Raw genomic sequence first — 26,259 nt, forward strand, 5'->3', positions numbered from 1 at the left:
CTAGTCATAATGGTCGGTGGAGCTTTAATCAGCTGGCGGTCTCGCAAGCAAGACGTTGTAAGTGTGTCATCAACGGAATCAGAGTACGCCGCATTGAGTGAATTGTGCAACGAGGTGATTTATTTCAAGCATTTGTTAACAGATTTAAATGTAAATTGTGGAGAACCAGTACAAGTTTACATTGATAATCAAGCTTGTATAACATTAAGTAAAACAGAGGGTTTCAAATCACGTTCCAAACATATCTCTGTAAAATACCAAAATGTACGTTGCTGTGTACAAGACAATATAATCACCTGTACTTATGTATCAAGTGAAGAAAATGTAGCAGATGTGTTAACTAAACCATTGGCAAAGGTAAAGAACAAGCGAATGTGCAAGGGTTTAGGTTTGCTGGAAAAATGATCTCCTACATAGGTGTATTTGGTGTTAATTGTCCAGCAGAATCTGTGAGGGGGTGTTCAGTTTCTGTTAATTGGTTCTCGTGGGAAACTTGCAGATTCTAGCTTCGCACAATTAACTCAGGCTGGTGTCAATTTACTCTTGGCAGAAAGCCCAGGTCTGCTTGACCTAGAAACTACTCACTCTGATTGGTTAACGACCAGCACTCAACTCTGTTATCAAGGGTTTGCTAGCTCAGTTTGAAGTGAGGTGTTGTTAGGAGTAGAAGTGCTGTGTATGGTTATGAGAGAGAGAGAGAGAAAGAGAGGGTTTTTTTTGCTTTGTTTTTGTATGCAGAAACTCTGCTGGTTTTATTTTCTCCTTTTAATAAATCCTGTAAATAGTTCTTCTGAGTCTAGCTGACTAGTCATTACTGCCGCAACTAGCTTCTTCGCTGTGCAGGAAAACTCTGCTACGTTTGGGCTAAAGCCAGTAGAGCTATGCCTGACACTCCAAAGTTCCATGAATAAATGCATTAAATCAGTCAAAATATTGGTATATAATTGGTATATAATTTACGTAATTTACATCAGGGTGTGTGTGCAAAGAAGCAAAGGCACCCTCTTGGGTGAGGGAGGTGCTTCAGGTTGGTGGTGGCAATCCTGCAGGTGTGCATTTATCTGCAGGATGCCACTGCTGCCAACCTGAAGCTGCCTTGACGTTGCTGCTGCCTTGCCCCACTTCTGTCCCCGTCCGTCAGTAGCACTTGATCAATGTGGGAATCACTAGCTCTGCCTGAGGAGTTTAAACAGTGCAGTCCTATGTGTGTCTCCTCAAGAGTAATCTCCCATGAGTTCAACGGGACTTGCAACAGGACTGTAGTCTTGAGCAAAGAGTTACATAAAACAAAAAAAGGTAAATTAAACAATAGGTTTAATCTAATAAAACATTTTGTTTGAAAGGTGGGCTGGTTAAGTTCACCAATACAATGTGTGCATGTCCTTTTTGGAGACTGGCTGGAAACTTCCCCTTTCATGAAAATATCTTAGCCACAGAAAGACATTACCTCTCCCACTTCTTGTCGCGTGATTCTGGTGTCTTCAGCCTGAGCCATATGTTGGGCTTCATACAGAGCAATCTGCTCCTGCAGCTCATCGACTCTTGTCACGAGGCGGTCCACGTGAAGGTCCTGTGAAATCAGACAATTCCAGATTAGCGGCAGCAGCTTTGTCTCTGCTCTCTCTGTGCACTCTCGGAAAAAGAAATGGGCCCAATTTGCTAATTTCCTATTTGCTGGGAACTTTCTGGGAGCATTCAAAAATGATACCGCCCAGTTGGAGTCTGCAACCCACTCTACCACCCTAGGCTTCTTTATCACCCTGTTTATGTGGAGATGCAAGTGGAAGGAAAGCTGTTCCAGGAAAGGGGTCGTTGTGGCAGATGGGAGGAGACAAAGGGGCCAACAGGAGATCAGCTTTGGCAGGATACATAAAGCAAATTACATTCATGGATAGGAGTTAGAGAGGATCAACCGCTAGGTACCTGTTTTTTCTTTTCCACCTCTGCTCGCATCCTCTCCATTTCAGCCTTCTTCACTGTTCTCTTCATCACAGCAATATCATCGCGAACGTCTTGGTCCATGTTCTGCATGTAGAACAGGCGCAGGGAGAGACTTTCCATTTCTGTCTGCATGGCTGAAACTAAGAAAACCGGAAGGAATACACATATATATTTCCATAGCCTGTGCCAAAACTGTGGTTAAGAGTATAGTAAGGGGAAAGCAACAAACCATGTAAACTAGATGGCTTTCTCTAAAGTGAAAGGATGTCAGGCCTGCAACTCACTGGCTGCCCAACTGGGATCTACTTGATCATATTTCTAGAGCAGGAGTTGCCAATATAGCACCCATGGGCAAACCTTCTCTGACACCTACCGGGGTCCCTTTCACTTCTGAAATTAGGCCTGAAATAAGAACAGGTTGTAGTGTGTGTGGTTGGTTGCAGAGTGTGGGTGGATGCACATGGCAGTTTCTCTGATTTTCAGATGTGCCTATGGCCCCCTGAAGGTTAGTGATTCCTGATCTAGAGGCATGTGTATACTAAAAATATCCAGATACTAAATCCAGATACTAAAAATATCCAGATTTCCTACCAAGGGAATGTTTTCTTCCACCCCAAAACTGGAATACTGTGGCCTCAGTAAATCATGCAAATTAATCACATGCATTAATCTTGTTTTGCATCTTTTAGTCTCCTTCTCTAGCCAGAAGAAAAGAACCAGGAGCATTACATAAAGCCAACCCTTAGCCCCAGCTTTGTATTCAGCAACTCATCTGATAGTTGTAGGTGACAGCAAATTCCACATAAGTCAGTGGGAGAAGAGGCAATCTGGAGCAATCCATTCCTCCTATTTAAAAAGGCCCATTTAAAAGGTTGCTTTGTCCACCAAAAGTGCTGCTTATCACTCTTTGGCTTCTGTTGTACGTATGTGTTTTAAAAAAATAAATAATAGTCATAAAGTTAGAATGAAAACTGAAAATGGAAGTTGGGATTCTCAGAATGCTGAATTTTATGTCCAGAACAGTGGTACCTCGGGTTACAGACGCTTCAGGTTACAGACGCTTCAGGTTACAGACTCTGCTAACCCAGAAATAGTACCTTGGGTTAAGAACTTTGCTTCAGGATAAGAACAGAAATTGTGCGGCAGCAGCGGGAGGCCCCGTTAGCTAAAGTGGTACCTCAGGTTAAGAACAGTTTCAGGTTAAGAACGGACCTCCGGAACGAATTAAGTACATAACCCGAGGTACCACTGTATCAGCTTCTGACTTTGCAGTACAGAATACACATACCCTCGGTAATATCACTTTTTACATTGGCCTGATGAATAGAGCAACTATAAACACAATGGAAGAAAATTCACTGACCACCAACTATGTCTACATGCAGTTGATCCAACAGTCATACTATATATAATTCAGGAGTCTGATAGAAGGAGGCAAAATTAGTTAGGTTGTTGAAATATTTGTAGCCCCTGAAGACTGGAGCTAAAGCTTACAAAGTAAGCATGTGATAGGTTTAATCTCACAACACGGAAAGGGTGAGGGACAACATAGCAGCAAAGAAGGTCACCTTTTTTACGTTCGCTCTCAGTGCCCTGGCATGTCTTCTTATACATGCCCCTGAGGTCTTGCAACTCTTCCTCTAACTGCCGGCGTGCCATGGCAATCTGGGAATGGTGATTGTGGTTCTTCTCCAGTACCATCTGCAGTTGGGCCAACTGCTGCTGGACCCCATACAAGATCACGCCAAGTTCTTCCCTCTCAGTCTTTGCAGTCTTTACGCCTGCCGTCTGCAATCAGGGGAGGGACAAAGTGACCATGCACACTCCAGTGTGAACGGACAAAAAAGAAGAGACAGAAATTCAAAGCAAAGATACTGTACCAATTCCCGAAACTCTTCCGTCAGCTTTCCTATCTGTTTATTCAGGTAGTTCTTGAGAGCAGTTTGGAATCTTTTCATCAAGGGCTATAGAAAGAAGCAAGAGCAAGTTAATATATCATCCAAGGGGTCAACATTTGTCTTCTACGACTGCTACAATTTCTGCCCTGCCTGTCTTGGGTAAATTTCAGTACAAAATGTGGGGACAACCTGATTTCATGATAAAATTTTAAAGAGAAGAAGATCACATATAGCTTTACCAAAGGTCCATGCTGGGCGTCCACCCTCCTTTCCAACTTTCCCCTTAGGACACACCTACAGACCGGCATTCAATAGATGCCCCAGGCATTTCTCTCATGTAAAACAATAGAATTAATGGAGGAGAATCATGCCGAAACAAAAAGCTTTACGGTAATTTTGTTTGGTTCGGTGAACAAGGAAGGCGAGGGGGAAATGGAAGGCAAAAGGGGAGGAAGCAGAGGCACATCTGGGGAAACTGGGGTCAAGGTGGGGATTTGTAATTATAGCATGCAAATGAGAAAGGAAGTCATTGAGAGTAAGGGATCTTGTGTGAAAATTGGGAGGCTGGTGGATTGAATATATTCATGAAAAAACTCGGAGCAACAAGGGTGAGAGAGCAAGTGTGGGGAATCTTAGAACTGGGGGGGGGGGGGGACAGACATTGTTATAACTTGCAACCCTGATTTATCTTTGTGTGAGAAGATCTGCTCAAAAGAGTCAGCCGCTTTGTATTTAAATATCACAAATTTCATCAATATCTTTTACTATCTGACTTTCTGTTTTCATCCAGCTGCCGACATGACAGCTCTCTTAAGCTTTGGTCTTTTCTTACATGCTCTGGGTCCAACACAACAAGCTCAGCTTCTTCCTCTGCCTCTTCGCTACCGAGATCACCCTCAGCAAAATCCAACGCTCCCTCCTCTTCCATGGGCCCAAGCATACTGGGTTGCAGAGACAAAGGCTGAAAAACAGCCTCAGTAGACTCAGGGAAGATGACTGTCTTAGAGGCACCTATATGTGGAGAAGAGATGAGTAGCATCAGCAACAGAAAATGAAAGGTAGCGAAGACTTCTTTATCACATGGAAGGTTTACTGTGACCTTCTTGGGGCACAGTGCTTCATAGAAAAGCAGGGTATAAACTGAACTGCAACAAAAAGCCACTAAACTAAACCAACACCTCTCACCTGATACTACTGGGCAGCACATTATTAAGGATATTCCCCCAGTTCCATCCATTTACTGCCATTTTTGTGCTATTTTATCTATTTTATAGTTCTCTTTCTCTTCTGCTAACCTATTTTGATTCTATTTAACTTCCTATAAATTGATTGTTGTTTCTATAACTTTATGTAAGTTGTTTAGAGTGGTGTGGCCTGAGAAGTGGTATACAAGTACTATAAATAAACAGTGTTGTTATTGCCATTATCCAATCTCGGTTCTACAAAAATCTCTTCCATCCAATCTATTTAATGTCATCTCCATTAATCACTGTTTAAAATCCTTGTTTCTATTATCCAGATCCTTTGGATATCCACAGCATGTTCAAATGACTGTGGCAGTGCTATAATGATAACAATCAGGCAGAAAACCACAGTGGAAAATACAGAAGTCGACTTAGTATTGGCACCAAACATTTCAAATGCAAGGTTTCTCCATCACCAATTGGATTCAAAACATGCTTCAGTGGCAAGCAAAGTCCTCATAAATAGGATGGCGACTGATACCTGAAAACACACGGCGTCCCAATGGCGTATCCAATCTCAGGCTGCTGGTCCCTGAAGATACAGGAGACAGCACTTGCCCACTGGGCAATCTGGAAGGCAGGCTGAATGTGTCATACCCTTCCTGAAATAAAGGCTACGGTTAGAAGGGAGCTGCCGAAAAGGGTGTTGATGCTTAGAAAGACTTGAATTGGTAATACAGTCATACCTTGGGTTACAGACACTTTGGGTTGTGTGATTTCAGGTTGCGCACTGCACTGAACCCAGAAGGGCCGGAACGGGTTGCTTCCGGGTTTCAGTGCTTGCGCATGCGCAGAAGCACTAAATCACACTTTGAGCATGCACAGAAGCGCCAGATTGTAACCCATGCGTGGGTCCCGGGTTGCGAACGTGCCCCCCGCATGGATCATGTTCGCAACTTGAGCGTCCACTGTAGCAAAATACAAATGAAGCTATCTCACAAAGACCCCAGGAAGCAGTTTAAAGACTATAACTGGGGTGGATAGCAGATAGACACAGCTTGTTGACATCCTATGAGAGTCTGCATTAAACCAACAACAAAAAAGCTACCTCGTGTGATTGCAAAGTAAAGGCTGGAAACATCTTGCTAGTGCAACCTTGGGAGAGTACAGCTCATATTCCTTCTATCTCTCCCCGTCCCCCGCCCCCCCATCACACACAGACACACATAGAGCACTCAGCCTTTCTTCCCTAAGTCAGGATGAGGGGCTCTAAAAACCCATCTCCCCCTAGTGTTGAGATGGGTAGTGAGGAAACACATCTTCTTCTCTAAGCAGTTGGCAGAGGGCTTTATTTCCCCATCTCAGTGCTGAGTGCTACAGCACTCGGATTGTAAGATAAAGCTGGAGGGGGCTGACAGGTCACTTCCTGTGAAATGCTGAGCTGGATTTGGCTGTGGTAAATCAACCCTGCCTTGGACAAAATAATAGTAAAAATTGACTCATGGATTTAATCAGTCCCTTCCCCCAAAAAAATTATCCACTTCCACCTGCTCCTCCTTCTCACATTTTATTCATTTAGACTCAACCACATTTTCAACAGGACTGCTTCTTGATAGAGACCTGACATTGTATATACAATAGAATGGCCTAAATCAGATATAACACAAGTCTATGGGAATAAGCCTGCTTGAGCCTAGGGCTTTAGAACTCACCTGTCTTCCTCTAGTGTGGTTTAGCAGTATTATATCCAAATGTCCTAGGGAATAAAAAGCTCCTTTGCACCACATTCAGTGTCACACTCACCAGCAAAAAGGAGGGGGTGCCACTCTCAGGAAGACCTGGCATTGGTGTGCCGGGCTCACCCATCACTCTTGAGAGTATCTCTTCCAAGATTTCCATAGGAGCACCTTTAACCCCTTCCTCTGTAGCAGCTGCAGGACCACCTTCTGCCCCTTCCTCTGTAGCAGCTGCAGGAGCACCTTCTGCCCCTTCTTCTGTAGCCACTGCAGGAGCACCTTCTGCCCCTTCTTCTGTAGCCACTGCAGGAGCACCTCCTGCCCCTTCTTCTGTAGCCACTGCAGGAGCACCTCCTGCCCCTTCCTCTGTAGCCACTGCAGGAGCACCTTCTGCCCCTTCTTCTGTGGCCACCGCAGGAGCACCTTCTGCCCCTTCCTCCATGACTGCTCCAGAAGCACCTTCTGCCCCTTCCTCCATGGGATTATTTTCTCCTGGCTGCAAAAATTAGAATGAATCAGCACTACCTGAACACTAGAAAATAATATGAAGATATTTCATGTTTCATCCTCTAGAAAGCACAGAAACTTGTCTTGATTCAGCCAAATGTTAAAGGACATGCTTAACCATCCTTTAGATTTGAGTGTGATAATTTGAGAATCTAAAGTCTAAAGACAGTTAGAAAACAAGTTAGATCTGTATTTTTCTTCACTGATTTGTAGCATGGTCTTTGGCAATGACTGTGTAATGTTTATTTTCAGCAAAGGTTTAGATTTAGATTCTTTTTTTAAAAGTGAAAACTGGAACTATGTTATAATATCTGCTGGACTGGAGACAAGAGTGCAGTAGCAACCTGTGGGGGGAGGTGGAGCAGCCCTCCAAACACTGATGCTACCTACCTGGATGGGGCTGGGGTAGGTTAGGGTGGTAGCAAAGTCAAGGCTACATGGGGATGTCAGCAGGGCCAACCCAGTGCTCCCACCATTGTACCTGTGCAGCCCCAAATTCACAGCCACCCTGCCCCACCCAGGTAAGCTGCAAGGATGCTGGTGGCAGTAGGGGAGCTCTTCTGCTCAACCTCATCATGTAAGCTGCTACTGCAAGAGCAACAGCAAAGCATTGATAGTTCCAGAAAAGAATCAAAATAATTTTACTACTGAATACCACAAAAAGGAAGCAGCTTTGCTCTTCTCAAACCATTTAAATTAACTGGATTGTTTTCCTACTGAAGAATCATGAATACCTACCTCTGTGGTCACCCCATCATCTTGATTTTGGCCACTTGTATCTTGCAGCTGCTCAGTCTATTCAATACAAAGAAATGGGTAAGTGTGTGAAACATAGACATAGAGGAAAATAGCATTCTATTTATTTATTTTTATTTCCAATATTTATAGACCGCTTTTCATCATTGATGGTCACAAAGCAATTTACAGAACAATCAATGAAACAACTCTTCAGTGACTTAATATGGTGTTTAAAGCAAACAAAAACCACAGGTAAAAAAACATAAATTCACAAATAAGCATAAAATGACATACTTAAAATGCCTGCTGGAATAGAAAGGTCTATGACAACCATCCAAAGTTCAACAGGGAGGGTACCTGTTGCTCTCAGCTGGGAAACAGTTCCACAGAGTCTGACACATAATACTGAATGCATGGCTCCTGGTGGACATGAGCCGTGGATCTGAGTCATGGGGCACCACAACCAGGGAATCCACCCTCAGTTAATGGGTTGGGATATAATGATCCTTAAGGCACCCTGGACTCAAGTTCTTAATGGCCTTGTAAATTAATACAAATATAAATATTGCAATAATTCAAACCAGTGCTAGTGAGTTCCTCAGTTCAAACATGTGCAGTTCAAGTGAAACTGTGTCTTTAAAGCTGTGGTTCACTTTATATATATAACTTTAATTCTCCAGCACATCAAAATCCTTGCATTTATATTACCTCTTCATCTTTTGCAAGCAGCTCTTTTTTCTCATCTTCTGCAATTTCTCCATGCTCCAAATCAGCACTTTATTTTAAATTTAGAGAAAATAAATTATTTTAATAACATTACAATCATATGTTGAAAAAGCAGTTTAGATTTTGGTGAATTTTATATTCAGGCCAGTTTGCAAGGCAGGGCACCAATACAGAATGACAACAGTAGTAATTTGCCTTTGTTCCATTTTGGCAAACCCAATTTGATATCTTAGTGCTACAGATTTATACTGTACTAGGTCTAACTGTGCAAACCTATGCATGCCTACTCAGAAGTTGAGTTCAGTGGGACTTCAGTCCAAACAAGTTTATATAGGGTTGTTGTTGTTTGTTTGTTGTTTATACTCTACCTTTTTTACTTTTTTACTGACAAGACTCAATAAGAAAAGGGGCGGGCATTAAAAAACAATTAAACACACACACACACACACACACACACACACACACACACACACACACACTATTACAGCAATAGCAATGGTTGCAGTCCAAAAGTCCTGAAGAGTCAAGAGGTAAATGAATAATATCATCAATGTGAATGACAATCTAAAGAGAAGAAAGAGTTCTGTGTGGAAGGTGATACAGCTTCCACAATATTCTTTGCTTCTTATTACTGCAAGTTCTAATGATGACTTTAGCAGTAAGTTTCAGATGCAAATGTGCAGCTTGGTTGACTAGAACAGACAACAAGATGAAAGGTGAGAGCTATGTTTCTTTTAATAATGCATGTGTGCTGAATCAGTCTAAATAGGAAGTGGATGAATGGAGATTCTGGGTTCACAGGAGCAGGTGGTGCTAAAAGAGGGAAGGGAAATTGGGAGCTCTGGATTACAATAAATTGATGGAAATAAATAAGGATAACAATAGCCCAACATTTGAGAAGAGAAAGATACAAAATGCAGTTGTTTGAGAGGCTGGAAGTTGTGAGGAGCTGAGCTTTTAGTGATTACATAAACAGTGGTGAAAATGGTCTTGAAACCCTAGGAAGAGAGCTGAGATGCAAAGTGTGAGGAAATATGAAGTAAGGGGACTACAAAGCTGATGACAACAACTAGAAAGTATCTTGGGCTTGGTCCTCCTTGAGCAAAGACCAGATGGGAGGACAAGTTACACAAAGTAATGTTTGAAATGGATATCAGGCATGGGGAAATGAGGGCCATGCAGTTCACCCCAATGCATGTCAACTCAGAAATAAATTCACTGGGACTAAGTAAGCACACATAGGATTGCAGTTGGCGGGAGGGGGGCAGAGTAGAGGTTTGGGAGATCCTTGTTGTTGTTGTTTAGTCGTTTAGTCATGTCTGACTCTTTGTGACCCCATGGACCAGGCACTCCTGTCTTCCACTGGGAGATCCTAGAAGCTGGTAATATGGGGGGACTGAGGAGAAAAGTAAAGAGCATCAGCGTCAGGGATGTCCCAACAAAGCGCCTTTTGGTCAATTGAGTGGAATGGGGTATTTGTTGACTGTTTGCAATGGGAGGTGGAATATTGAGAAATGGAGGGTGGAGCTGGTGGGTAGGGCAAACAAGGAGTGAAGCGGCAGGGGGGGGGAGCAATGGTCTGTCTTATGGGGCTCCTTTTCTTCACCCACTAACAACAGAAATTCCCATTCACATATATGCCCATTCTCCCTTGAATTCAAGCTTTCTTGATATACGATCACAGCCCTAGATTTTAGTAGCTGAATGGGGGCGGGTTGGGGGGGTGCTGTTAATGAGGGCACAGCAATGTAGATCTACAACCAGAAACTCATTTTATTTTATTTTATTTAAAAGGAAAAGGGGGGGGGCTGTCCCCCCCCCAAGAAGAGAGATACTAAAAGGGCTTAACTAATGCAATACACTGAAGGGCAGCAGCCTTTTCTGGGGCACCCTTTCCCCTCATCACAATGCACCCCTGTGCCTGCCCCCTCTCTAACCCAAGTGCCTTGAACCCGCTCCCTTAAGCGCTCACCGGCTGCCGCTCGGCTCCATCCTCCTCCGTTGCTAGGCGACGCTAAACACATCCAGCGCTCTCTCTTCCTTTCCCTTTCTCTCTCTCTCTCTCGTGCCCCGCCCCGCCTTCTTCTCGGATGATACCACTTGCGGGGAGCGGGAGGGGGAAATGGAAATATGGTCCGAACCATTTCTGGGCTTCAGGCCGTCGCGCCCGGACTAGGCTTTAAGAGACATGCATATCGAGGGACGGGAGACAAAGACAAACGAAAAAGAGTAGAGTGACACGTTGCATGAACTGAAGATAATTTGTCTCTTGAAATAGCTGATTGGCTGAGCTTCTCTATGGTCGCAGAAACTGTGTCAATTAGCTTTTTTTTTTTTTTGCAGTAAACGTTAGCGGGGGAGGAATACCAGCTCAGTTTAATTTTAATCTATAGAGAACTTTGTGAGTCCACTCTTCTTTTTCCTCTCTCTATGGCCAACAAACCTGTGCGTCTGTTGCTTTTCTTTTTTTTAAACTCCTTCAACTCTCGCGATATTACTGGAAGGCTCCGCCGGCCCGTCATCCTTTTCGCGGCGTGAAAATTGGCGGGAAAGAAAGCAGGGCCATGTCGGAAGACTCTCGCCTCGCGCAGTCGCCGCCGCCGCTGCCGCCTGTGAAGGTCCTGGCCGCGCACCTGAGGCGGTGCCGCCGGGTCCCTGGCGGGCCGTGGCTGCTGGACCGGGAGGAGTACCGGCGCCCCGCTCTCGCCGTGTCGCTGGTGTGGCTTCAGGGCACGGTGCTGGCCGTGGAGGAAGGTGGCTCGACGGTGCGGCTGCGGGACGACAGCGGCCCTTTCGTGGCTCAGGGCGTGGAGAAGATCCCCAAGGGGCGGCCTTGCCTCAGGGCCGGGAAGTACGTGATGGTGATGGGCCTGGTGGTGTCTTGCAGCCCAGAGCCCACCATCCGAGCTGTGAAGATGACGGACCTTTCAGGCAACCCCCTGCACAGGGACATGTGGCAGCTGGAAGTGGAGGATTTGCATAGGCACGTTTTGTGATGGGAACAGTTTGTCAAAACAGCTTCTCAATAGAACCTAGGAGGCTGAAGAAGCACCTTTGGATTTTTTTTTTTTATAAGGTTCCTCCTTTTGGAGAACTTGTATTAACCAGTGGAATTTGACCTTGGTTCCTTTGCTGCAGATATGACAGAGCAATGGAGATGGAAATGCTTGCATCCCAACCCCCTTTTTGGAGGAGGGCCGTCGCTGATTTCCAATTAGTCAACTTGGGTCAAGTAACGTTAGCTTATCCAGTGGAGAATGCAGTTGTCCTTGCTACGATAAAACATCCGCAGTCAAGAATCTGGTTGCAAAACTTTGGGCTCTTCTTTCGGCCTGCACTTTCTCTGTATTACAACGCATCTAATGTTGAGTTGCCGATTTCACTACCACTTGCAGTCCAGACATCTGACTTCAACTGTAATTCCTTGAACTGCTACATGAAGTCCATGCTGCTTTGAAATACTGTTTCCTCTGCCCCAGGATATATTTGGACTAATAGATTTTCTGGACAGCTATACACATGTGGCTTCAGGGAGACACTTGCAAGATGGACAAAAGTTACAATAAAAACCTGAGCCTATTATCAGCTTGAGCATCTATGCTGACCATTTTCTGACGGGTCAGTGGGGTTCTTAATGGCTCATGTTTCATGGAATTCAACATCACAGCTTATGCATAATTGATGTGCCTTGTTTTGGAACTTGCCTTGCTTACTAATGTGTGACTATTGTGAGGTGTGGAGGTAGCTATTAAATAATCCACAATCTACTCCTGATTTTGAGGTAGTACTTTTCCCAAATAAAAAGAATGCAGGGTAGTTGCTGATGCATGCTGCTCTGGGGCATATTGCGTTTCAGCATAGAAGCGCATACTAAACACACATAGTATTTCTACATTGTCCAAATATTAAAGAATCATCTCTTGCTAGCTACTGGATTTAGTTATGCATAGTCCCTCTGGTTTGCTGTGACTCAACAGCCTATCATGGAATCGAGTTTCCTTTTACTTCTGATGCTCAAACAAAAACGTTTATATTAACAGGTTTGGCATTGCTGAGTACTATTAACATACGAAGTGGTGGTCAGAGGGTACTAACTCAATTTTCTGCAGACTCAGTTTCTCAGTTATAAGTGTTCCACATGTGTATTTCTAGATATATACTTGGGTTAAAAAAGGAATTCTGGAATAACTCAGTCACAGCATGAGCACTGAATAGTATGGAACAGAAATACAAGTTTTCCAATAAAGATATACTAAAAATAGAGGACATGAAATCTAGTTGCATAGTATTCAAAAGCATAATCTCTAGGTTTAGGAGATGCAGCCATGCTGTAGTCCAGAGATGTGTATAGATTAACTTTTTAGTGCAACCTTTAACTAACAGTTCACCATGTATTATCACTATTATTCTGAGCAGACTGCAGAAATAGAAGCATGAAACCCTAGTCAAGGCAGTCACACTGAATGTATTTAAGTTCATGCAGTAGGTTTATTTTAAAATGCTCAACAGCTGTGTAATTTAACGTGGAACTTTAATGTGTGTGTGTTTCTCAAATATAAGTGAATATGGAAGAAATATAATACAAAAAATCCAATTTGTCATTTTCTATAAAGCCTCTTACAATTTTGGGTTGCTGAAGGCTCTTATTTTCTCATGCATCTTTGTTTTTGCAGCTCAATGCTGTTAATTATTCTTAGGTTTTTAAAAAGCAGTGTAGTGTCTACAGAGTATGTTACTCATTTTTAAAAAATAAATAAATGGCCCAGCACGACAAAGCCACTTTGGCTCTGCATGCTGGGAACCTCTGCTCTTTACACTGAAGCTCCTGGCTCTTGCAGCAAAATGCAGAGGCGGGGAACGGGAGCGGGGAAAGGGTTGCGTATATTGTGCAGCAAAGCTTTTCCAGGATGCGAACGCAGCACGTCCCTGGAAACCGGACATATGACAAAAGTCCCCCGTCTCCACGCGATGCCCTTTTGCCGGCCTAAGTATTTGCTCTTTCCATCCTCTAAACCCGGAGCGGATCCGGGAAGGAAGGCTCTGTGGGCAGGGCTAGGCAGATAGAGTGGGAGTGCCTCAGGGTGGCCGCGCCCACCTTCCCGCAGACCCTCCTCTCGCGCGGCGAGGATTTAGGAGGCGGCAGCGGCGGTGGCCTCTGGGTGAGAATTTGCCCTGGGGGGCGTGGGCGAGGCTGCTCTCGCGGTCTTTGCTCGAGGTGTGTATTCCCTGGGAAATAATAGCTTGTGGGAGGTGGGTAGCCGGTTCGATTTTGGGGTGGGGTCTTCATTCAGGCCCTGCGGTGGGTGAGCGGGGTGAATGGGATGTATTGCGGTGCTGGAGGAGGCGAGGTCGCGAGGGGTTGATTCTGGGAAGGACCTTCATCTCTCGGGGGTTGGCCCTTAGGGGGTGGTCTCCATCCTCTTGTAGGTTACCTGCTTGTGTTTTGACACTGGTATCTATGGGGGAATTATGGTGGGAATCTTGCACTGTAGGTGGCTGTATAGACACTAGGGGTTGACCCTGAGGTTCTATGTGCAGAGAAGCCAGTTGTTATACTAGCGAGGCAGCGATTGTGAACTGAAGGGAGCCTGGTATTGTGAGCAGGGATTGGCCATTGGGTATTTGAAAGCTGCACACCATAGTGCTCTAGACAAGGGAAATGTAGTCTAAAGAGGAAGGAGATGAGTGTATGTCACTATAGAAGGCTTATGATGAATACATGGGGAACATGCTTTCCTTTGGGGTAACTCTCTTTAGGTACATCTATTTATATGTACTATGATTCGCCTGTCTTTTTTTTTGCAAGGCATTAAGCATATCCTTCTGTTATGTGACTGGCAGAGGAATGAATGTTTTTTTCCTTGTTTTTTAATGTACCTCTTCAGTCACACTAGATTACCCTGGGCTGGCATGCCAAGTTCCTCAGTTGCATTTGTATATGGCATTCTTCTTTCACTGATTAACACTTAGAAATAATTCATCTTGGCAGGGAAAGGGTGGGGAATGACACACAATACATGATATTCTGGTGCAGAAAAGCTGTGAGTTAGACATGATCTCTCTCCCCCCCCCCCCCCAAATCCCCACCTTCCTGGAACACAGTGGTGAAATTGGAACCTTTACTCGCCAGTTATTTGGCAGGATGTAGCAGCAATCAGTTTCTAAGGAGACATATGTAGCATGCCTGATGTTAACATCCTGCTAGGTGATCCTCATGTTTTGTGTTATGCTTATTTTAAAAGCTTGCCTTGGCAGTTCTGGCAATATGTAAATATCATGATTGGAGTGGGGTGGGGCAGGGAGAGCCCTTATGTGGAATAAAAAAGGTAAAGAGACCCCTGACCATTCGGTCCAGTCGTGACCGACTCTGGGGTTGCGGCGCTCATCTCGCTTTATTGGCTGAGGGAGCCGGCGTACAGCTTCCGGGTCATGTGGCGAACCAGAGCAGCGTATGGAAACGCTGTTTACCTTCCTGCCGGAGCGGTACCTATTTATCTACTTGCACTTTGACGTGCTTTCGAACTGCTAGGTTGGCAGGAGCAGGGACCAAGCAATGGGAGCTCACCCCATCGCAGGGATTCGAACCACCGACCTTCTGATCGGCAAGTCCTAGGCTCTGTGGTTTAACCCACAACGCCACCCGCGTCTCATTTATGTGGAATAGTAGCCTATTAATCCTGTGTAGAATTGGGCATGCTTAACTGCACAGGATCAGGCTATTGATGAGCAGACCATTCTGCTCACTTTTTAATTTACAGAGCTTCTGCCAGCAGTGAAAGAGGTGTGTCTTTCCTTTTCTCCCCACAACCTGAATACAATGAATAATTCATATTAGCCCGGGAGGCCATAAAGTATGGATCTCATAGCATATGGGGTCAATACCAATGTACAGTTGAGTCCCCAGGCTCAGAGCATAAAAGGCCACAAGCATAATAAGAGACACAGTCTCTCCTTTCTACCTAGTATAATTCGATTTTTGTGTAGTCATGTCCATGTGTAGTTACAGTGGTACCTCAGGTTAAGTATTTAATTCATTCTGGAGGTCCGTACTTAACCTGAAACTGTTCTTAACCTGAAGCACCACTTTAGCTAATGGGGCCTCCTGCTGCTGCCGCACCGCCAGAACCCAATTTCTGTTCTTATCCTGAAGCAAAGTTCTTAACCTGAAGCACTATTTCTGGGTTAGCGGAGTGTGTAACCTGAAGCATATGTAACCTGAAGCGTATGTAACCTGAGGTCCCACTGTATTTCTTCCTTCTCCAAACTTCTGTGTTTAAATAACACAGTAACTGAGGTGTTTCAATGCCTTCAGGATATTACCAATGAAGTTTATTTTATTATTTATTATTTTATTTATTGAATTTATATATCGCCTATACCCGTGGGTCTCAGGGTGGTTCACAAAATAAAAAGTTACAGCAACGTATGTCTAACAAGCAAATAGTCTTTTGGTCATGCATGCATTTTCTTGGAAGGCAGTTCCCTTTGGAAAGGGGAACAAATCCGTTGGGAGCCATTCTCTCTTATTCATACAGTACATAACATTCTACAGTAAGTATAGACTTGGCACTAGGAATTGGAATGGTTCTGCCGTTGTCCATATACTTGAAATAATAACTTCTAAGTAAGCTATTATTTAAAATAAGTCTCAAAGTACAGTTGATGGTGGGGAAGGTGTTAAAAGACAGAGTTGCTCTTCCTGTTACTAAGACACGCACACACACAAAATCCCACTAGGGAAGTTGTTTGAAGGGGTGATGTGTCAGGAAGGAAGGTTTTAAAAACAAGCATGACTAGCCTGCGCCAAAAGCACAGTGTAAAATTGGCTAGATATAAAACCATGCTTGCTAGTATGTTAAAGTAAAAAGGCTGGCAGCAACATCCTTTTAGTTTAGGTGATGGTTAAAAAAAGGATTTTCGGCAAGCAGCAATGCAAAGTTGCAAGAGGATTTCAGTTGAGATGGAACCACAGCTGCAACATTGTTGTTGATGATGACAGGGCTGTAGCATGTAGGTTTGGAACATCAGAGAACCTGCTTACGCTGAGCAGAGGAGTTAGGCCCCTAGGAATGCACCTGTAAATACCAGGGCTGGGCTGAGGCTTTAGCACAGATTAGTCTTTGACATACACGTTATAGGAGTTCGTCTCTTGCTTGGCACACAGGCCAGTAATCAGGAGATCAAATGAGATGGTGGTTTGGTGAGTAGGAGATGAGCAAAGGCTTTTGACTCGGAAGACCAAGAACTGGTACTGTATACTTAAGCAAGCCCCAATTCACTTTTAAGTAGAGGAAGGGGGTTGGTGGTTTTAAGAGCTGGGAATGAAGTTAAGGGAAAGGCCAAGACCAGCTGAGGTACAGGACAGGAGTTGGACAGAGATTGCTGCACACACACAAGCACACGATTCCAGGACAACTTGTCCAGTGAATGTTCTAGGTGGGAGGAAGCTTCCTCATACTTTCTGCCAAGATTACAGTGGTTTTTGGAGGTTTGAGCCACCAGGCAGAAGCAAGCAATTAGGAAACAGCACGGAGAGCTCACAGGAGCAGGAGTCAAGAATCCAGCAGTGGTTGAACTGGTGAACTGGAAGCAATAGATAGCCAGACTCAACAGGAGGCAAAGAGTAGAGATAGTCTGGATGAGGTGGGGTGTTCCATTAAAGTTAGCAAACCAGGCATTCAAAGTTGTTTTCAAGCTGAGGATGTGGTGATAAGAAAGACTGTCACCAGTACAGTGGTACCTCGGGTTACATACGCTTTAGGTTACATATGCTTCAGGTTACATACTCTGCTAACCCAGAAATATTACTTCGGGTTAAGAACTTTGCTTCAGGATGAGAACAGAAATCGTGCAGCGGCGGCACAGCGGCAGCAGGAGGCCCCATTAGCTAAAGTGGTGTTTCAGGTTAAGAACAGTTTCAGGTTAAGAACAGACCTCCAGAACGAATTAATTACTTAACCCGAGGTACCACTGTATTGTGGTTGCAATATTGGTGGCTGTTTAATAGTTGCATGACACCTAATTGTGGAATAGCACCTTACAGAAAAATGGAACACTGGTTTATATCCCTGGGTAGTTTTGAAAATAAAAGTATGTGAGTTTTGTTGCTGTGGACATTTTAAGGCAGTATTTTTAAAGTTTGTACTTTCATAAAACCTTTTCCAAATCTATGTGCCTTTGGGTATCTGCCCAGAACCCCTGTGTATTGGGAAGGATGTTTCACCCCAGAACACATTCATTTGGTGGTAACTGGTCAGACTTCTTTGGCCTTGCCATAATCCTGAGTGAAGTAGAAATCACCCCAACCTTCTTTACAGCTGCACATTTCAGGGCAAGATTGGTAATGATGCATAAGCCAACTTTGTAAAGAATCTTAATGTCCTAGAAAGCCCTGATAAGCGTCCAGGAAGCTCCAGGATTTCATAGAACACAGCCTGCAAACCACAGTGCTGAAGTGATGTGGAAGGTTTGTCAAGTGGTGCGTAAGCTGATGGCGCTGCTTGGACCAGATAATGAGAGCTGAGCTGGGGAGAAGTGCTGTGCTGATCTTCTTGCGTAAGAGTTCAGGCCTGACCTAACAAGGAAGTTTACTTAGCAGAGCAAAAGTTGATAACGTTCCTTCCTTAAAACATGATTTAATCAGCTTCCAGTGAGCTCATTTTTTTTAAAGGACTTACTCATTTCTTTGAGTCATTTATTTGTACATGATTCTGGGCAGTGAGGTGCACATTCACTGCAGTGCCAGAGCACTGTAGCTGGTCTAGAATATGTTATGTTTTGTAAATGGGTGATTGAGAAGCTATTGTGCTCAGCTCCTCAGGGTGTGCTCCTAAGAAGCAGAAATCCCTTGGGGGAATATTCTTCTCAAGAGGCTTGTCTGGTATGCCTCAAAAGGACTCTTGGATATCCACTTGCTTGCTTGCTTATTTATTTATTTGGTAACTTGATCTTCTGCCCAATGGTTATAAGAGAACTCTCTTAGAGATGCTCTAAGACAAGCATGTCCAAAGTCCATTTGGGGGTCCTCATCTGGCCCTGTGGCCGGTTTCATCCAGCCCGTGTGGCAGTTTATTTATTGGGGTCAAATCCTTAATAAAGCTCAACAAGTTCAATCCTCAGCAACTTTGATCAGCCCTCACGCATGTTAACTTCATCAAATCTGCCCCTCTTTAGTAGTAGTAGTAGTAGTAGTAGTAATAGTAGTAGTAATTAATAATTTATTATTTATACCCCACCCATCTGGCTGGGTTTCCCCAGCCACTCAGGGCAGCTTCCAACTGAATATTAAAAACAATACAGCATCAGACATTAAAAACTTCCTTAAACAGGGTTGCCTACAGTTGTCTTTTAAAGGTAAAATAGTTGATTATTGCCTTGACATCTGCTGGGAGGGCGTTCCACAGGGCAGGTGCCACAACCAAGAAGGCCCTCTGCCTGGTTCCCTGTAACCTCACTTCTTGCAACGAGGGAACTGCCCGAAGGCCCTAGGCATTGGACCTCAGTGTCCGGGCTGAACAACGGGGGTGGAGACAGTCCTTCAGGTATACAGGACCGAGGCCGTTTAGGGCTTTAAAGATCAGCACCAACACTTTGAATTGTGCTCAGAAATGTTTGGGCAACCCTTCTTTAAGAGGTCTGTAGATTATGTTGAGAGGGATTGTCCATGTTTAAACTTCCTCTGGAGTGAATAACCACCAGTTATTGTGCACCAGAGATAATATATATATGCAAGGTTTCTTTCATCCTTTACTTCACAAAGTACGTTATAATCTGTGTTCAGTCTTGCAACCACCCTTGTGAAGTAGGTAACTTCTGATCCCATTTTACAGGTGACACTGTACAATGAGTTGTAGCTGCTGTGATCGATGCCAGCAGAAGCACAGTCCTTTGCACGGCTTTGGCACTCTCTCGGGCAAGAGAGGTGAGTAGCGCTTACTCATGCTGCTGTTTCTAGGAAACCTCCCCTCAGTTGTGTGGTGTGCAGTATTGAGGGGGTGGTGGAGGATGTGGACCAATGTACTAAAGCCACTGTACTAAAGCCAGTGTGGAGACTGAGCTACAATTCAGTCTCTGGTTCTAATTTCATCCCAGTCACAAACTCACTAGGAGACCCATCTCCCCATCTGCAGTATGAGAATAGCAGTGCTGCCCTACCTTGCAGGGTCGTTGCAAGGGTTACCGCAAGATAATGTATGTCCAGTGCATTGCTGAGCACCCGTAAAGTGCTGTGTAAATACTATTTGAAATTCTGCAGCTGTTTCTTCCCTTGCAACAATACAGTTACACTTTGCAAATAGCAATAGTCAATATTTGGATTTGCCCCGTCAGAAACTTGATTAGCTGAGGGCAGGGACTGAAGGCGTGCAGGGATTAGGATCTTCCAGATACCGATACCGCCCCAGATGGGAGTGCCCATTGTTTTAACAGTTCCTGGGAAGTAAGACCCCCCCCCCTCAAAGAAATATAGTCTCCTCCTTGGCACTGATGCTTTCCATTGTCGTGTTTTCTCTCCTTCCCTCCCTATTTTTTTTGTTTGCCTTGCAAATATAGCAAAGTACTTTGTGAATTCAGAAACAGTGACTACTTGAAAGAGATGAACTTGCCATGGTTGCCCCTTGTCTTTGGCTGCCATCCTAAACCGACTTACATGGGAATAAGCCCCATTGAATTAAGTAGCACTTATTTCTGAGTAGATATAGTTAGAATCGAATAGTTAGTTGGATTACTGTAATTCCTTGTATGTGAAGCTGATTTTTTGGGGGAGGAAAAAGTCCTGGGAAACTTGAATGATCCAGCCATAATATTACTAGTCCTTAAACATCTACACTGGGGACGCGGGTGGCGCTGTGGGTTAAACCACAGAGCCTAGGACTTGCCGATCAGAAGGTCGGCGGTTCGAATCCCCGCAACAGGGTCAGCTCCCGTTGCTCGGTCCCTGCTCCTGCCAACCTAGCAGTTCAAAAGCACATCAAAGTGCAAGTAGATAAATAGGTACCGCTCTGGTGGGAAGGAAAACGGTGTTTCCGTGCGCTGCTCTGGTTCGCCAGAAGCGGCTTAGTCATGCTGGCCACATGACCCGGAAGCTGTACGCCAGCTCCCTTGGCCAATAAAGCGAGATGAGCACCGCAACCCCAGAGTCGGTCACGACTGGACCTAATGGTCAGGGATCCCTTTACCTTTTAAACATCTAAACTAGCTTCTAGTGTATATGGGATGTAATTCTAAGTGCTGTTTTTGACCTTTAAAGTTCAAAGCACATTGGTGCCAGGATATCTAGAGGACCATCTTCTTCTGTATGAACCTGCCTTTTAGCTGAGGTCTTCATTTTGGGCCCATCTCTGGGTGTTCCCATTTTTGAAGGACAGGCAGCTATCTATTGAGGAACAGGGCTTTTTTGTGGTGGTGCTATATCTATGGAATATCTTCCCAAATGAGCTCTTCTTTGGTGCCTTACTTATTGGCAACAGGTTAAAAACTGTTTTATCCTCTCATTGTTATGGGCAGGCATACTTTGCCCTTTTTGCTATGATTTTGCTGGTTGCTTTCCACTGCTGCTTCTTTTGTTTAGTCTTTTGTGCATTTGTTGTTTATAAGCTACCTGGATTTCATGGTGTTTTAAATTGTAGCCCTTGGGTGCCTGGAAAGCCATTTGCTGAAAATGCAGGATATAAATATTTGTGTGGGTTTTTTTAAGGAAACAGATAACTAAAGAAGGAAGTGTATTGCATACTTGAGTTGTAGGTTCTTCATTTTCTTGCACGTGATGTTAGAGGAAGCACTGACCATGCTTTCGTTGCAGTTACAGTAAGAACTCAAAAGTTCTTGTATGTAACCTGTTAAGTCCCCCTACCCTCACAACCAGCAATGAAGCCAGGCATCCCAGTTCCTGCTGCATCCATGTTTTGATACAGGACCATTCTTCCACATATTTGGCTTGTAGCAAAACTCTTACTCAAATACAGCTCCCTCTTCTGAATATGCCTTTCGATTCCATGGCAGCTCTTGGGACCTCCGCACTGCTGCAGCAATTTCTATTGTGCAGTTTTAATGGCATGGCCACACTCCTTCATCTTGATTAGAGAAATGCAAAATAAATTGGTTTGCAATATTAATTCTTTGTGTGCGATTGAATCTTTTGCTTATACCCATCTGCCCCCGTGCTTTTTCACAGCCCTTTTTATCTTTTCTCTTAATTGTTCTTTGTTTCTGTGCTAATTTTGTAATGGGGGGATTTTAAGAAGAGCTGTGCGTATCTATATATCCCATTTCCCATCTCTCTACCCCCCCCCCCCCCATTCTGACTTTCCCATAGTTGGCTGGGGCGTTGTATAAATCTGCTTTGCTGCAGGGAGCATGCTGCCTTGCATGCCTTTCAAACATTACTGGGTTCTTGTAACTGTGCCAAGTCTTCAATAAGAAATCCATCCTCCCAGCCAAACCATTCCCAAAAGCCATTCCTCTTTCTGATAAAGAAGAAACGTGCAGCCGGAGCAAGTGAGCAGCCCTGCCAACAGGATCTTGTTCTTCGACTGTTTGTTCAAAAGGGATGGGCCTTAGAAGAAAGCAGCCAACTGTTTCTGCTGACCCAGGCACTTCTTTGCTGACGAGAAGGCCTGGGGGTTATCCAATTGCTGCCTGCCTCCAGGGGCATTGCCCATGAAAGTAGCCAGTAGCTAACTGGAAGTATGCTGTGGGCTGCAGCACAGGTGTTCAGCAGTAGCAGCAGCAGCTGAGTGTGGGAGGAAATTAATAGGGCATGAGCAATTATTATTTTTTAAGGCAGCTGGGATTTTATTTCACCGCACATGATTGCATCACAGGTGGGGGAGAGCACTGAAGGGCCAGCTTCACAAATTGCTTGCTGTTTCCAAACATGAGGAACTGGACTCTCCAGACCTGCAATTTCTGCAGTACGTGATTTAAAACAGGAATTGTTTTAGAGCGTGATGCCACAGCACTAATCTCCTGTCTGCACCAAGGCCTTGCATCATGTTTACTTGGGAATATGTCCCAAGAAGTGTCTGTCCTCAGACCCTGCAATGTAGGCATGCTCTGCGCATTACTTGGAGCAGTGCGGTCGCTTCTATGTTACTCTGGGGTTCCTCCTACACAGTTCAGGTGAACTGTGTGCACTTACATTGTTGACATGCTGTGCACCTCCCAAAAGAGAATACAGTGGTACCTCAGGTTAAGAACTTAATTCGTTCCGGAGGTCCGTTCTTAACCTGAAACTGTTCTTAACCTGAGGTACCACTTTAGCTAATGGGGCCTCCCGCTGCCGCCCGCCACCGGAGCACGATTTCTGTTCCCATCTTGAAGCAAAGTTCTTAACCCGAGGTAATATTTCTGGGTTAGTGGAGTCTGTAACCTGAAGCATATGTAACCTGAAGCGTATGTAACCCGAGGTACCACTGTACCATACTTTCCCATGTATAAGATGCCTCCTTGTATGTGATGACCCCTATTTATTTGAACCCAAAATTAAGAAAACAAAACCCTAAACCAGAAGTGAAAATCTGGATGAGCGGTGGCAGCAAGTTGTTGATCTTTTTTTGGGCGATCACCCTCAAAGTTTCCAGCATGAGGTGCGCATGCAGTGCTGCTCCGTGGTGCAGAATCAAAGGCAGCGGTTGGGCCACTGCATGCTCCCTCTCAGTGGCAGCTGCTGCTGCAGGGAAGCGAGGGGAAGGAGGCTCCCAAGCAGAATACCAAGGAAGAGCCAGGGGAAGGCAGTGCCCACTGTGGGCCAGGCTAGGCCGTCAAACAAACTGAGCTGAGGAAGGTGGTGAGTGGGCTGGGGGCAGGGTGGGAGTTTGAGAGGGGAAGCGGAAAAAGAGGAAAGAGCAAGGAGAGGCAGCTGTGATATTAATGCTGCATTTTTAGCGGAAGCTAAAAAAGTCAATGCAATTCTGGGCTGCATCAATAGGAGTATAGCATCTAGATCAAGGGAAGTAATAGTGCCACTGTATTCTGCTCTGGTCAGACCTCACCTGGAGTACTGTGTCCAGTTCTGGGCACCACAGTTCAAGAAGGACACTGACAAACTGGAACGTGTCCAGAGGAGGGCAACCAAAATGGTCAAAGGCCTGGAAACGATACCTTATGAGGAACGGCTAAGGGAGCTGGGCATGTTTAGCCTGGAGAAGAGGAGGTTAAGGGGTGATATGATAGCCATGTTCAAATATATAAAAGGATGTCACATAGAGGAGGGAGAAAGGTTGTTTTCTGCTGCTCCAGAGACGCGGACACGGAGCAATGGATCCAAACTACAAGAAAGAAGATTCCACCTAAACATTAGGAAGAACTTCCTGACAGTAAGAGCTGTTCGACAGTGGAATTTGCTGCCAAGGAGTGTGGTGGAGTCTCCTTCTTTGGAGGTTTTTAAGCAGAGGCTTGACAACCATATGTCAGGAGTGCTCTGATGGTGTTTCCTGCTTGGCAGGGGGTTGGACTCGATGGCCCTTGTGGTCTATTCCAACTCTATGATTCTATGATTCTTTGATTCTTATTTTTAGATTTTGATTCATGTGGAAATTGTTTCCCACTTGGTTGTGTATTTTTTAGATGTGGTTTATTTATTGTTTATGACTTTTTAAAATTATGTAAATCTTGTCATGTTGTAAGTCGGCTTGAGCATTGTTTTTAACTATGGAAAGGCAGCATACAAATAAAACGATGGTGATGAGGCAGTTTGCAGTGGCAGCTGCTTTCGCTCCGGTGGTCGAGCCAACGAGCGCTTCAGGAGGCAGCAGGAGGAACTGCCTCAGCCCTCCCAAGCCAAAATCCCAGATATATGCTTAAATATTTAAAATATCCCTCCAGGTGCCCATGTTCTGTGTACAAGACAACCCCAGGTTTTTTACTATTTTTTTAAGTCTTATACACGGAAAAATACGGTACGTTGCTTCTGTGTTTTGTAAACATGATGCACGTCTGAGCCATGTGGAAAGAAGGTTATGCATTTCTGGGATGCAGTGGCATTAACCATAGAAGCAGAGCAACCATGCTGTGCCCACTGATACTTTCATAGGAGCACAGGAATCTGCTTTACACAGAGTCGGACCATTGGTTTACTTAGCTCCGTGTTGCCTGTACCAGTTTTCCCCAGCCTCCAGGTGTTGGTGGACTGCAACTCTCATTGCCCATGGCCATTAAGCTATGCTTTTTGGGACTTACGGGAGATGGAGTCCATCATGTCTGAAAAGCACCAGGCTGGGAAGGCTGGTCTACTGTAGCAGGCAGCAGCTCACCAGGGTTTCAGACGGGGGTCTTTCACCCACCCAAACTAGAGAGACCAGATTGAACCTGAGACCTTCTGCAGGTAAAGCAGGTGCACTACTGCTTATCTGTGGCCCTAATGGCTTGGGGTTGATGCAACCACTTTTCTCCTCCCGGCCTGATAAGCCCTGTGTTCTTTGAAATGTAGTATTCATGTCATATGCTATCTTGGGTTTCCCAAGCACTGTCATTCAGAGGTTCTTATGCCTGTTGAACAACACTCTTTGTGTGTAGCAAGAGAGATTAAGTTCAGTGTAGGATCAGGTGGCATGTTTGTTTCCTTTTAGATCCTCATCGTGGGCAAAAAACAAACAAACCCTTTTCATGTTCAGCAGCTGCTTTGCTTTTGCTCAGCAAAAGCTGGTGATAACGCGAGGCTGCTTTTCATTCCATAAGGGGGTCAATCTACTGCTGCTTCAGGCCCCTGGAGAAAATAGCTGGGAAAACATGTGAGTTTGTGCCTGAGCAGGCCAGATTTCCCCCCCCCCCCCACCTCTTTCTTCCAGAGGAAATGCTGCCTTTGCATCCCCCCCCCCCCCCCGTGGATGCATCTGCTGCTCCCTGACTCTGCCAGTAAGACGCTACTACATCATGACACTGTCACACAAGCTCAACAATACGCAAGGCTTTCTGCACAATAGAGAGGAACAACATGGCTGCAAGCAGTTTTGCTCCTCTCCTCAGAAGTGTGAGCATCTTCGTTTTGTCTGCGTTTTTCAGTGAGACGAGAGATATACATGGGTCAAGAGCTTTTGAGCCTGCTTTGACCTGGAAGTGTGTGTTTGGCAGTGGTGGAGAGTAGCATGTGAAATTTCAAAGATGTCTTGGTGAAATCAGCCCAATAACCGGGTCACCTTATCAGAATGTTTGAGGAATATACCCCTCCATAAGGATGATGGGATGCACTTTCTGAAAACCAGCATCTTAAGAACTGCCCTCTGGCAAATTACTCTCAGATCCGTGTAGTTCCTTGACATGCTTCCTCACTTGAACCCTAGTAAGGAAGTGCTGCAGCCATTGTACTACCAGGTGCATGGTACAGATGGAATAGGCTTTAATTCAGGAGTGGCTAACCTGTTTCGGCCTGAGGACCGCATTGGAGGTGCATGCCAGTGGTGGGCATGACCAATGTATGTTCACTTTCGTGTTTGCACACAGCACACATACATATCGCAACTGCACTCATGCATATACAGTACACACACAGACAACTCATGTAGCATGCATACATATCAACAGGCAGATGAACAC

At 44.8% G+C, this 26,259-nt stretch overlaps 3 protein-coding genes across 13 annotated transcripts in view; 2 read left to right on the forward strand and 1 right to left on the reverse strand.

Annotated features, from left to right (window-relative positions):
• The window catches only part of CCDC40 (coiled-coil domain 40 molecular ruler complex subunit), a 29,838-nt gene extending 18,882 nt beyond the window's left edge, over window positions 1-10,956 (reverse strand). Inside the window, exons 1-10 of the mRNA XM_028714900.2 lie at window positions 10,703-10,956; window positions 8,713-8,779; window positions 8,005-8,061; window positions 6,827-7,255; window positions 5,565-5,685; window positions 4,672-4,850; window positions 3,822-3,905; window positions 3,510-3,729; window positions 1,924-2,081; window positions 1,448-1,570 (exon numbers count right to left, since the gene is read on the reverse strand). Coding sequence (XP_028570733.2) covers window positions 1,448-1,570; window positions 1,924-2,081; window positions 3,510-3,729; window positions 3,822-3,905; window positions 4,672-4,850; window positions 5,565-5,685; window positions 6,827-7,255; window positions 8,005-8,061; window positions 8,713-8,779; window positions 10,703-10,722 — 1,458 coding nt within the window. The 5' untranslated portion in view covers window positions 10,723-10,956. The remainder of the gene's footprint in view (window positions 1-1,447; window positions 1,571-1,923; window positions 2,082-3,509; window positions 3,730-3,821; window positions 3,906-4,671; window positions 4,851-5,564; window positions 5,686-6,826; window positions 7,256-8,004; window positions 8,062-8,712; window positions 8,780-10,702) is intronic.
• The window catches only part of TBC1D16 (TBC1 domain family member 16), a 138,328-nt gene that overhangs the window by 67,017 nt on the left and 45,052 nt on the right, over window positions 1-26,259 (forward strand). For 6 of the 11 annotated variants that reach the window (XR_003704571.2, XM_028714914.2, XM_028714965.2 and 3 more), the window contains exons 1-2: window positions 13,800-13,945; window positions 19,560-19,651. The gene's annotated coding sequence lies outside the window, so the exon portion shown is untranslated. The other 5 variants (XM_028714933.2, XM_028714925.2, XM_028714943.2 and 2 more) reach the window with 5 other exon arrangements.
• RMI2 (RecQ mediated genome instability 2) lies at window positions 11,244-13,362 on the forward strand. The gene has a single exon (XM_028715013.2). It carries the CDS (start codon window positions 11,295-11,297, stop codon window positions 11,724-11,726), a length of 432 nt encoding a protein of 143 aa, XP_028570846.2. The 5' UTR covers window positions 11,244-11,294; the 3' UTR covers window positions 11,727-13,362.

Source organism: Podarcis muralis, chromosome 2 (assembly GCF_964188315.1).
Source record: "Podarcis muralis chromosome 2, rPodMur119.hap1.1, whole genome shotgun sequence".
NCBI lineage: Eukaryota > Metazoa > Chordata > Lepidosauria > Squamata > Lacertidae > Podarcis > Podarcis muralis.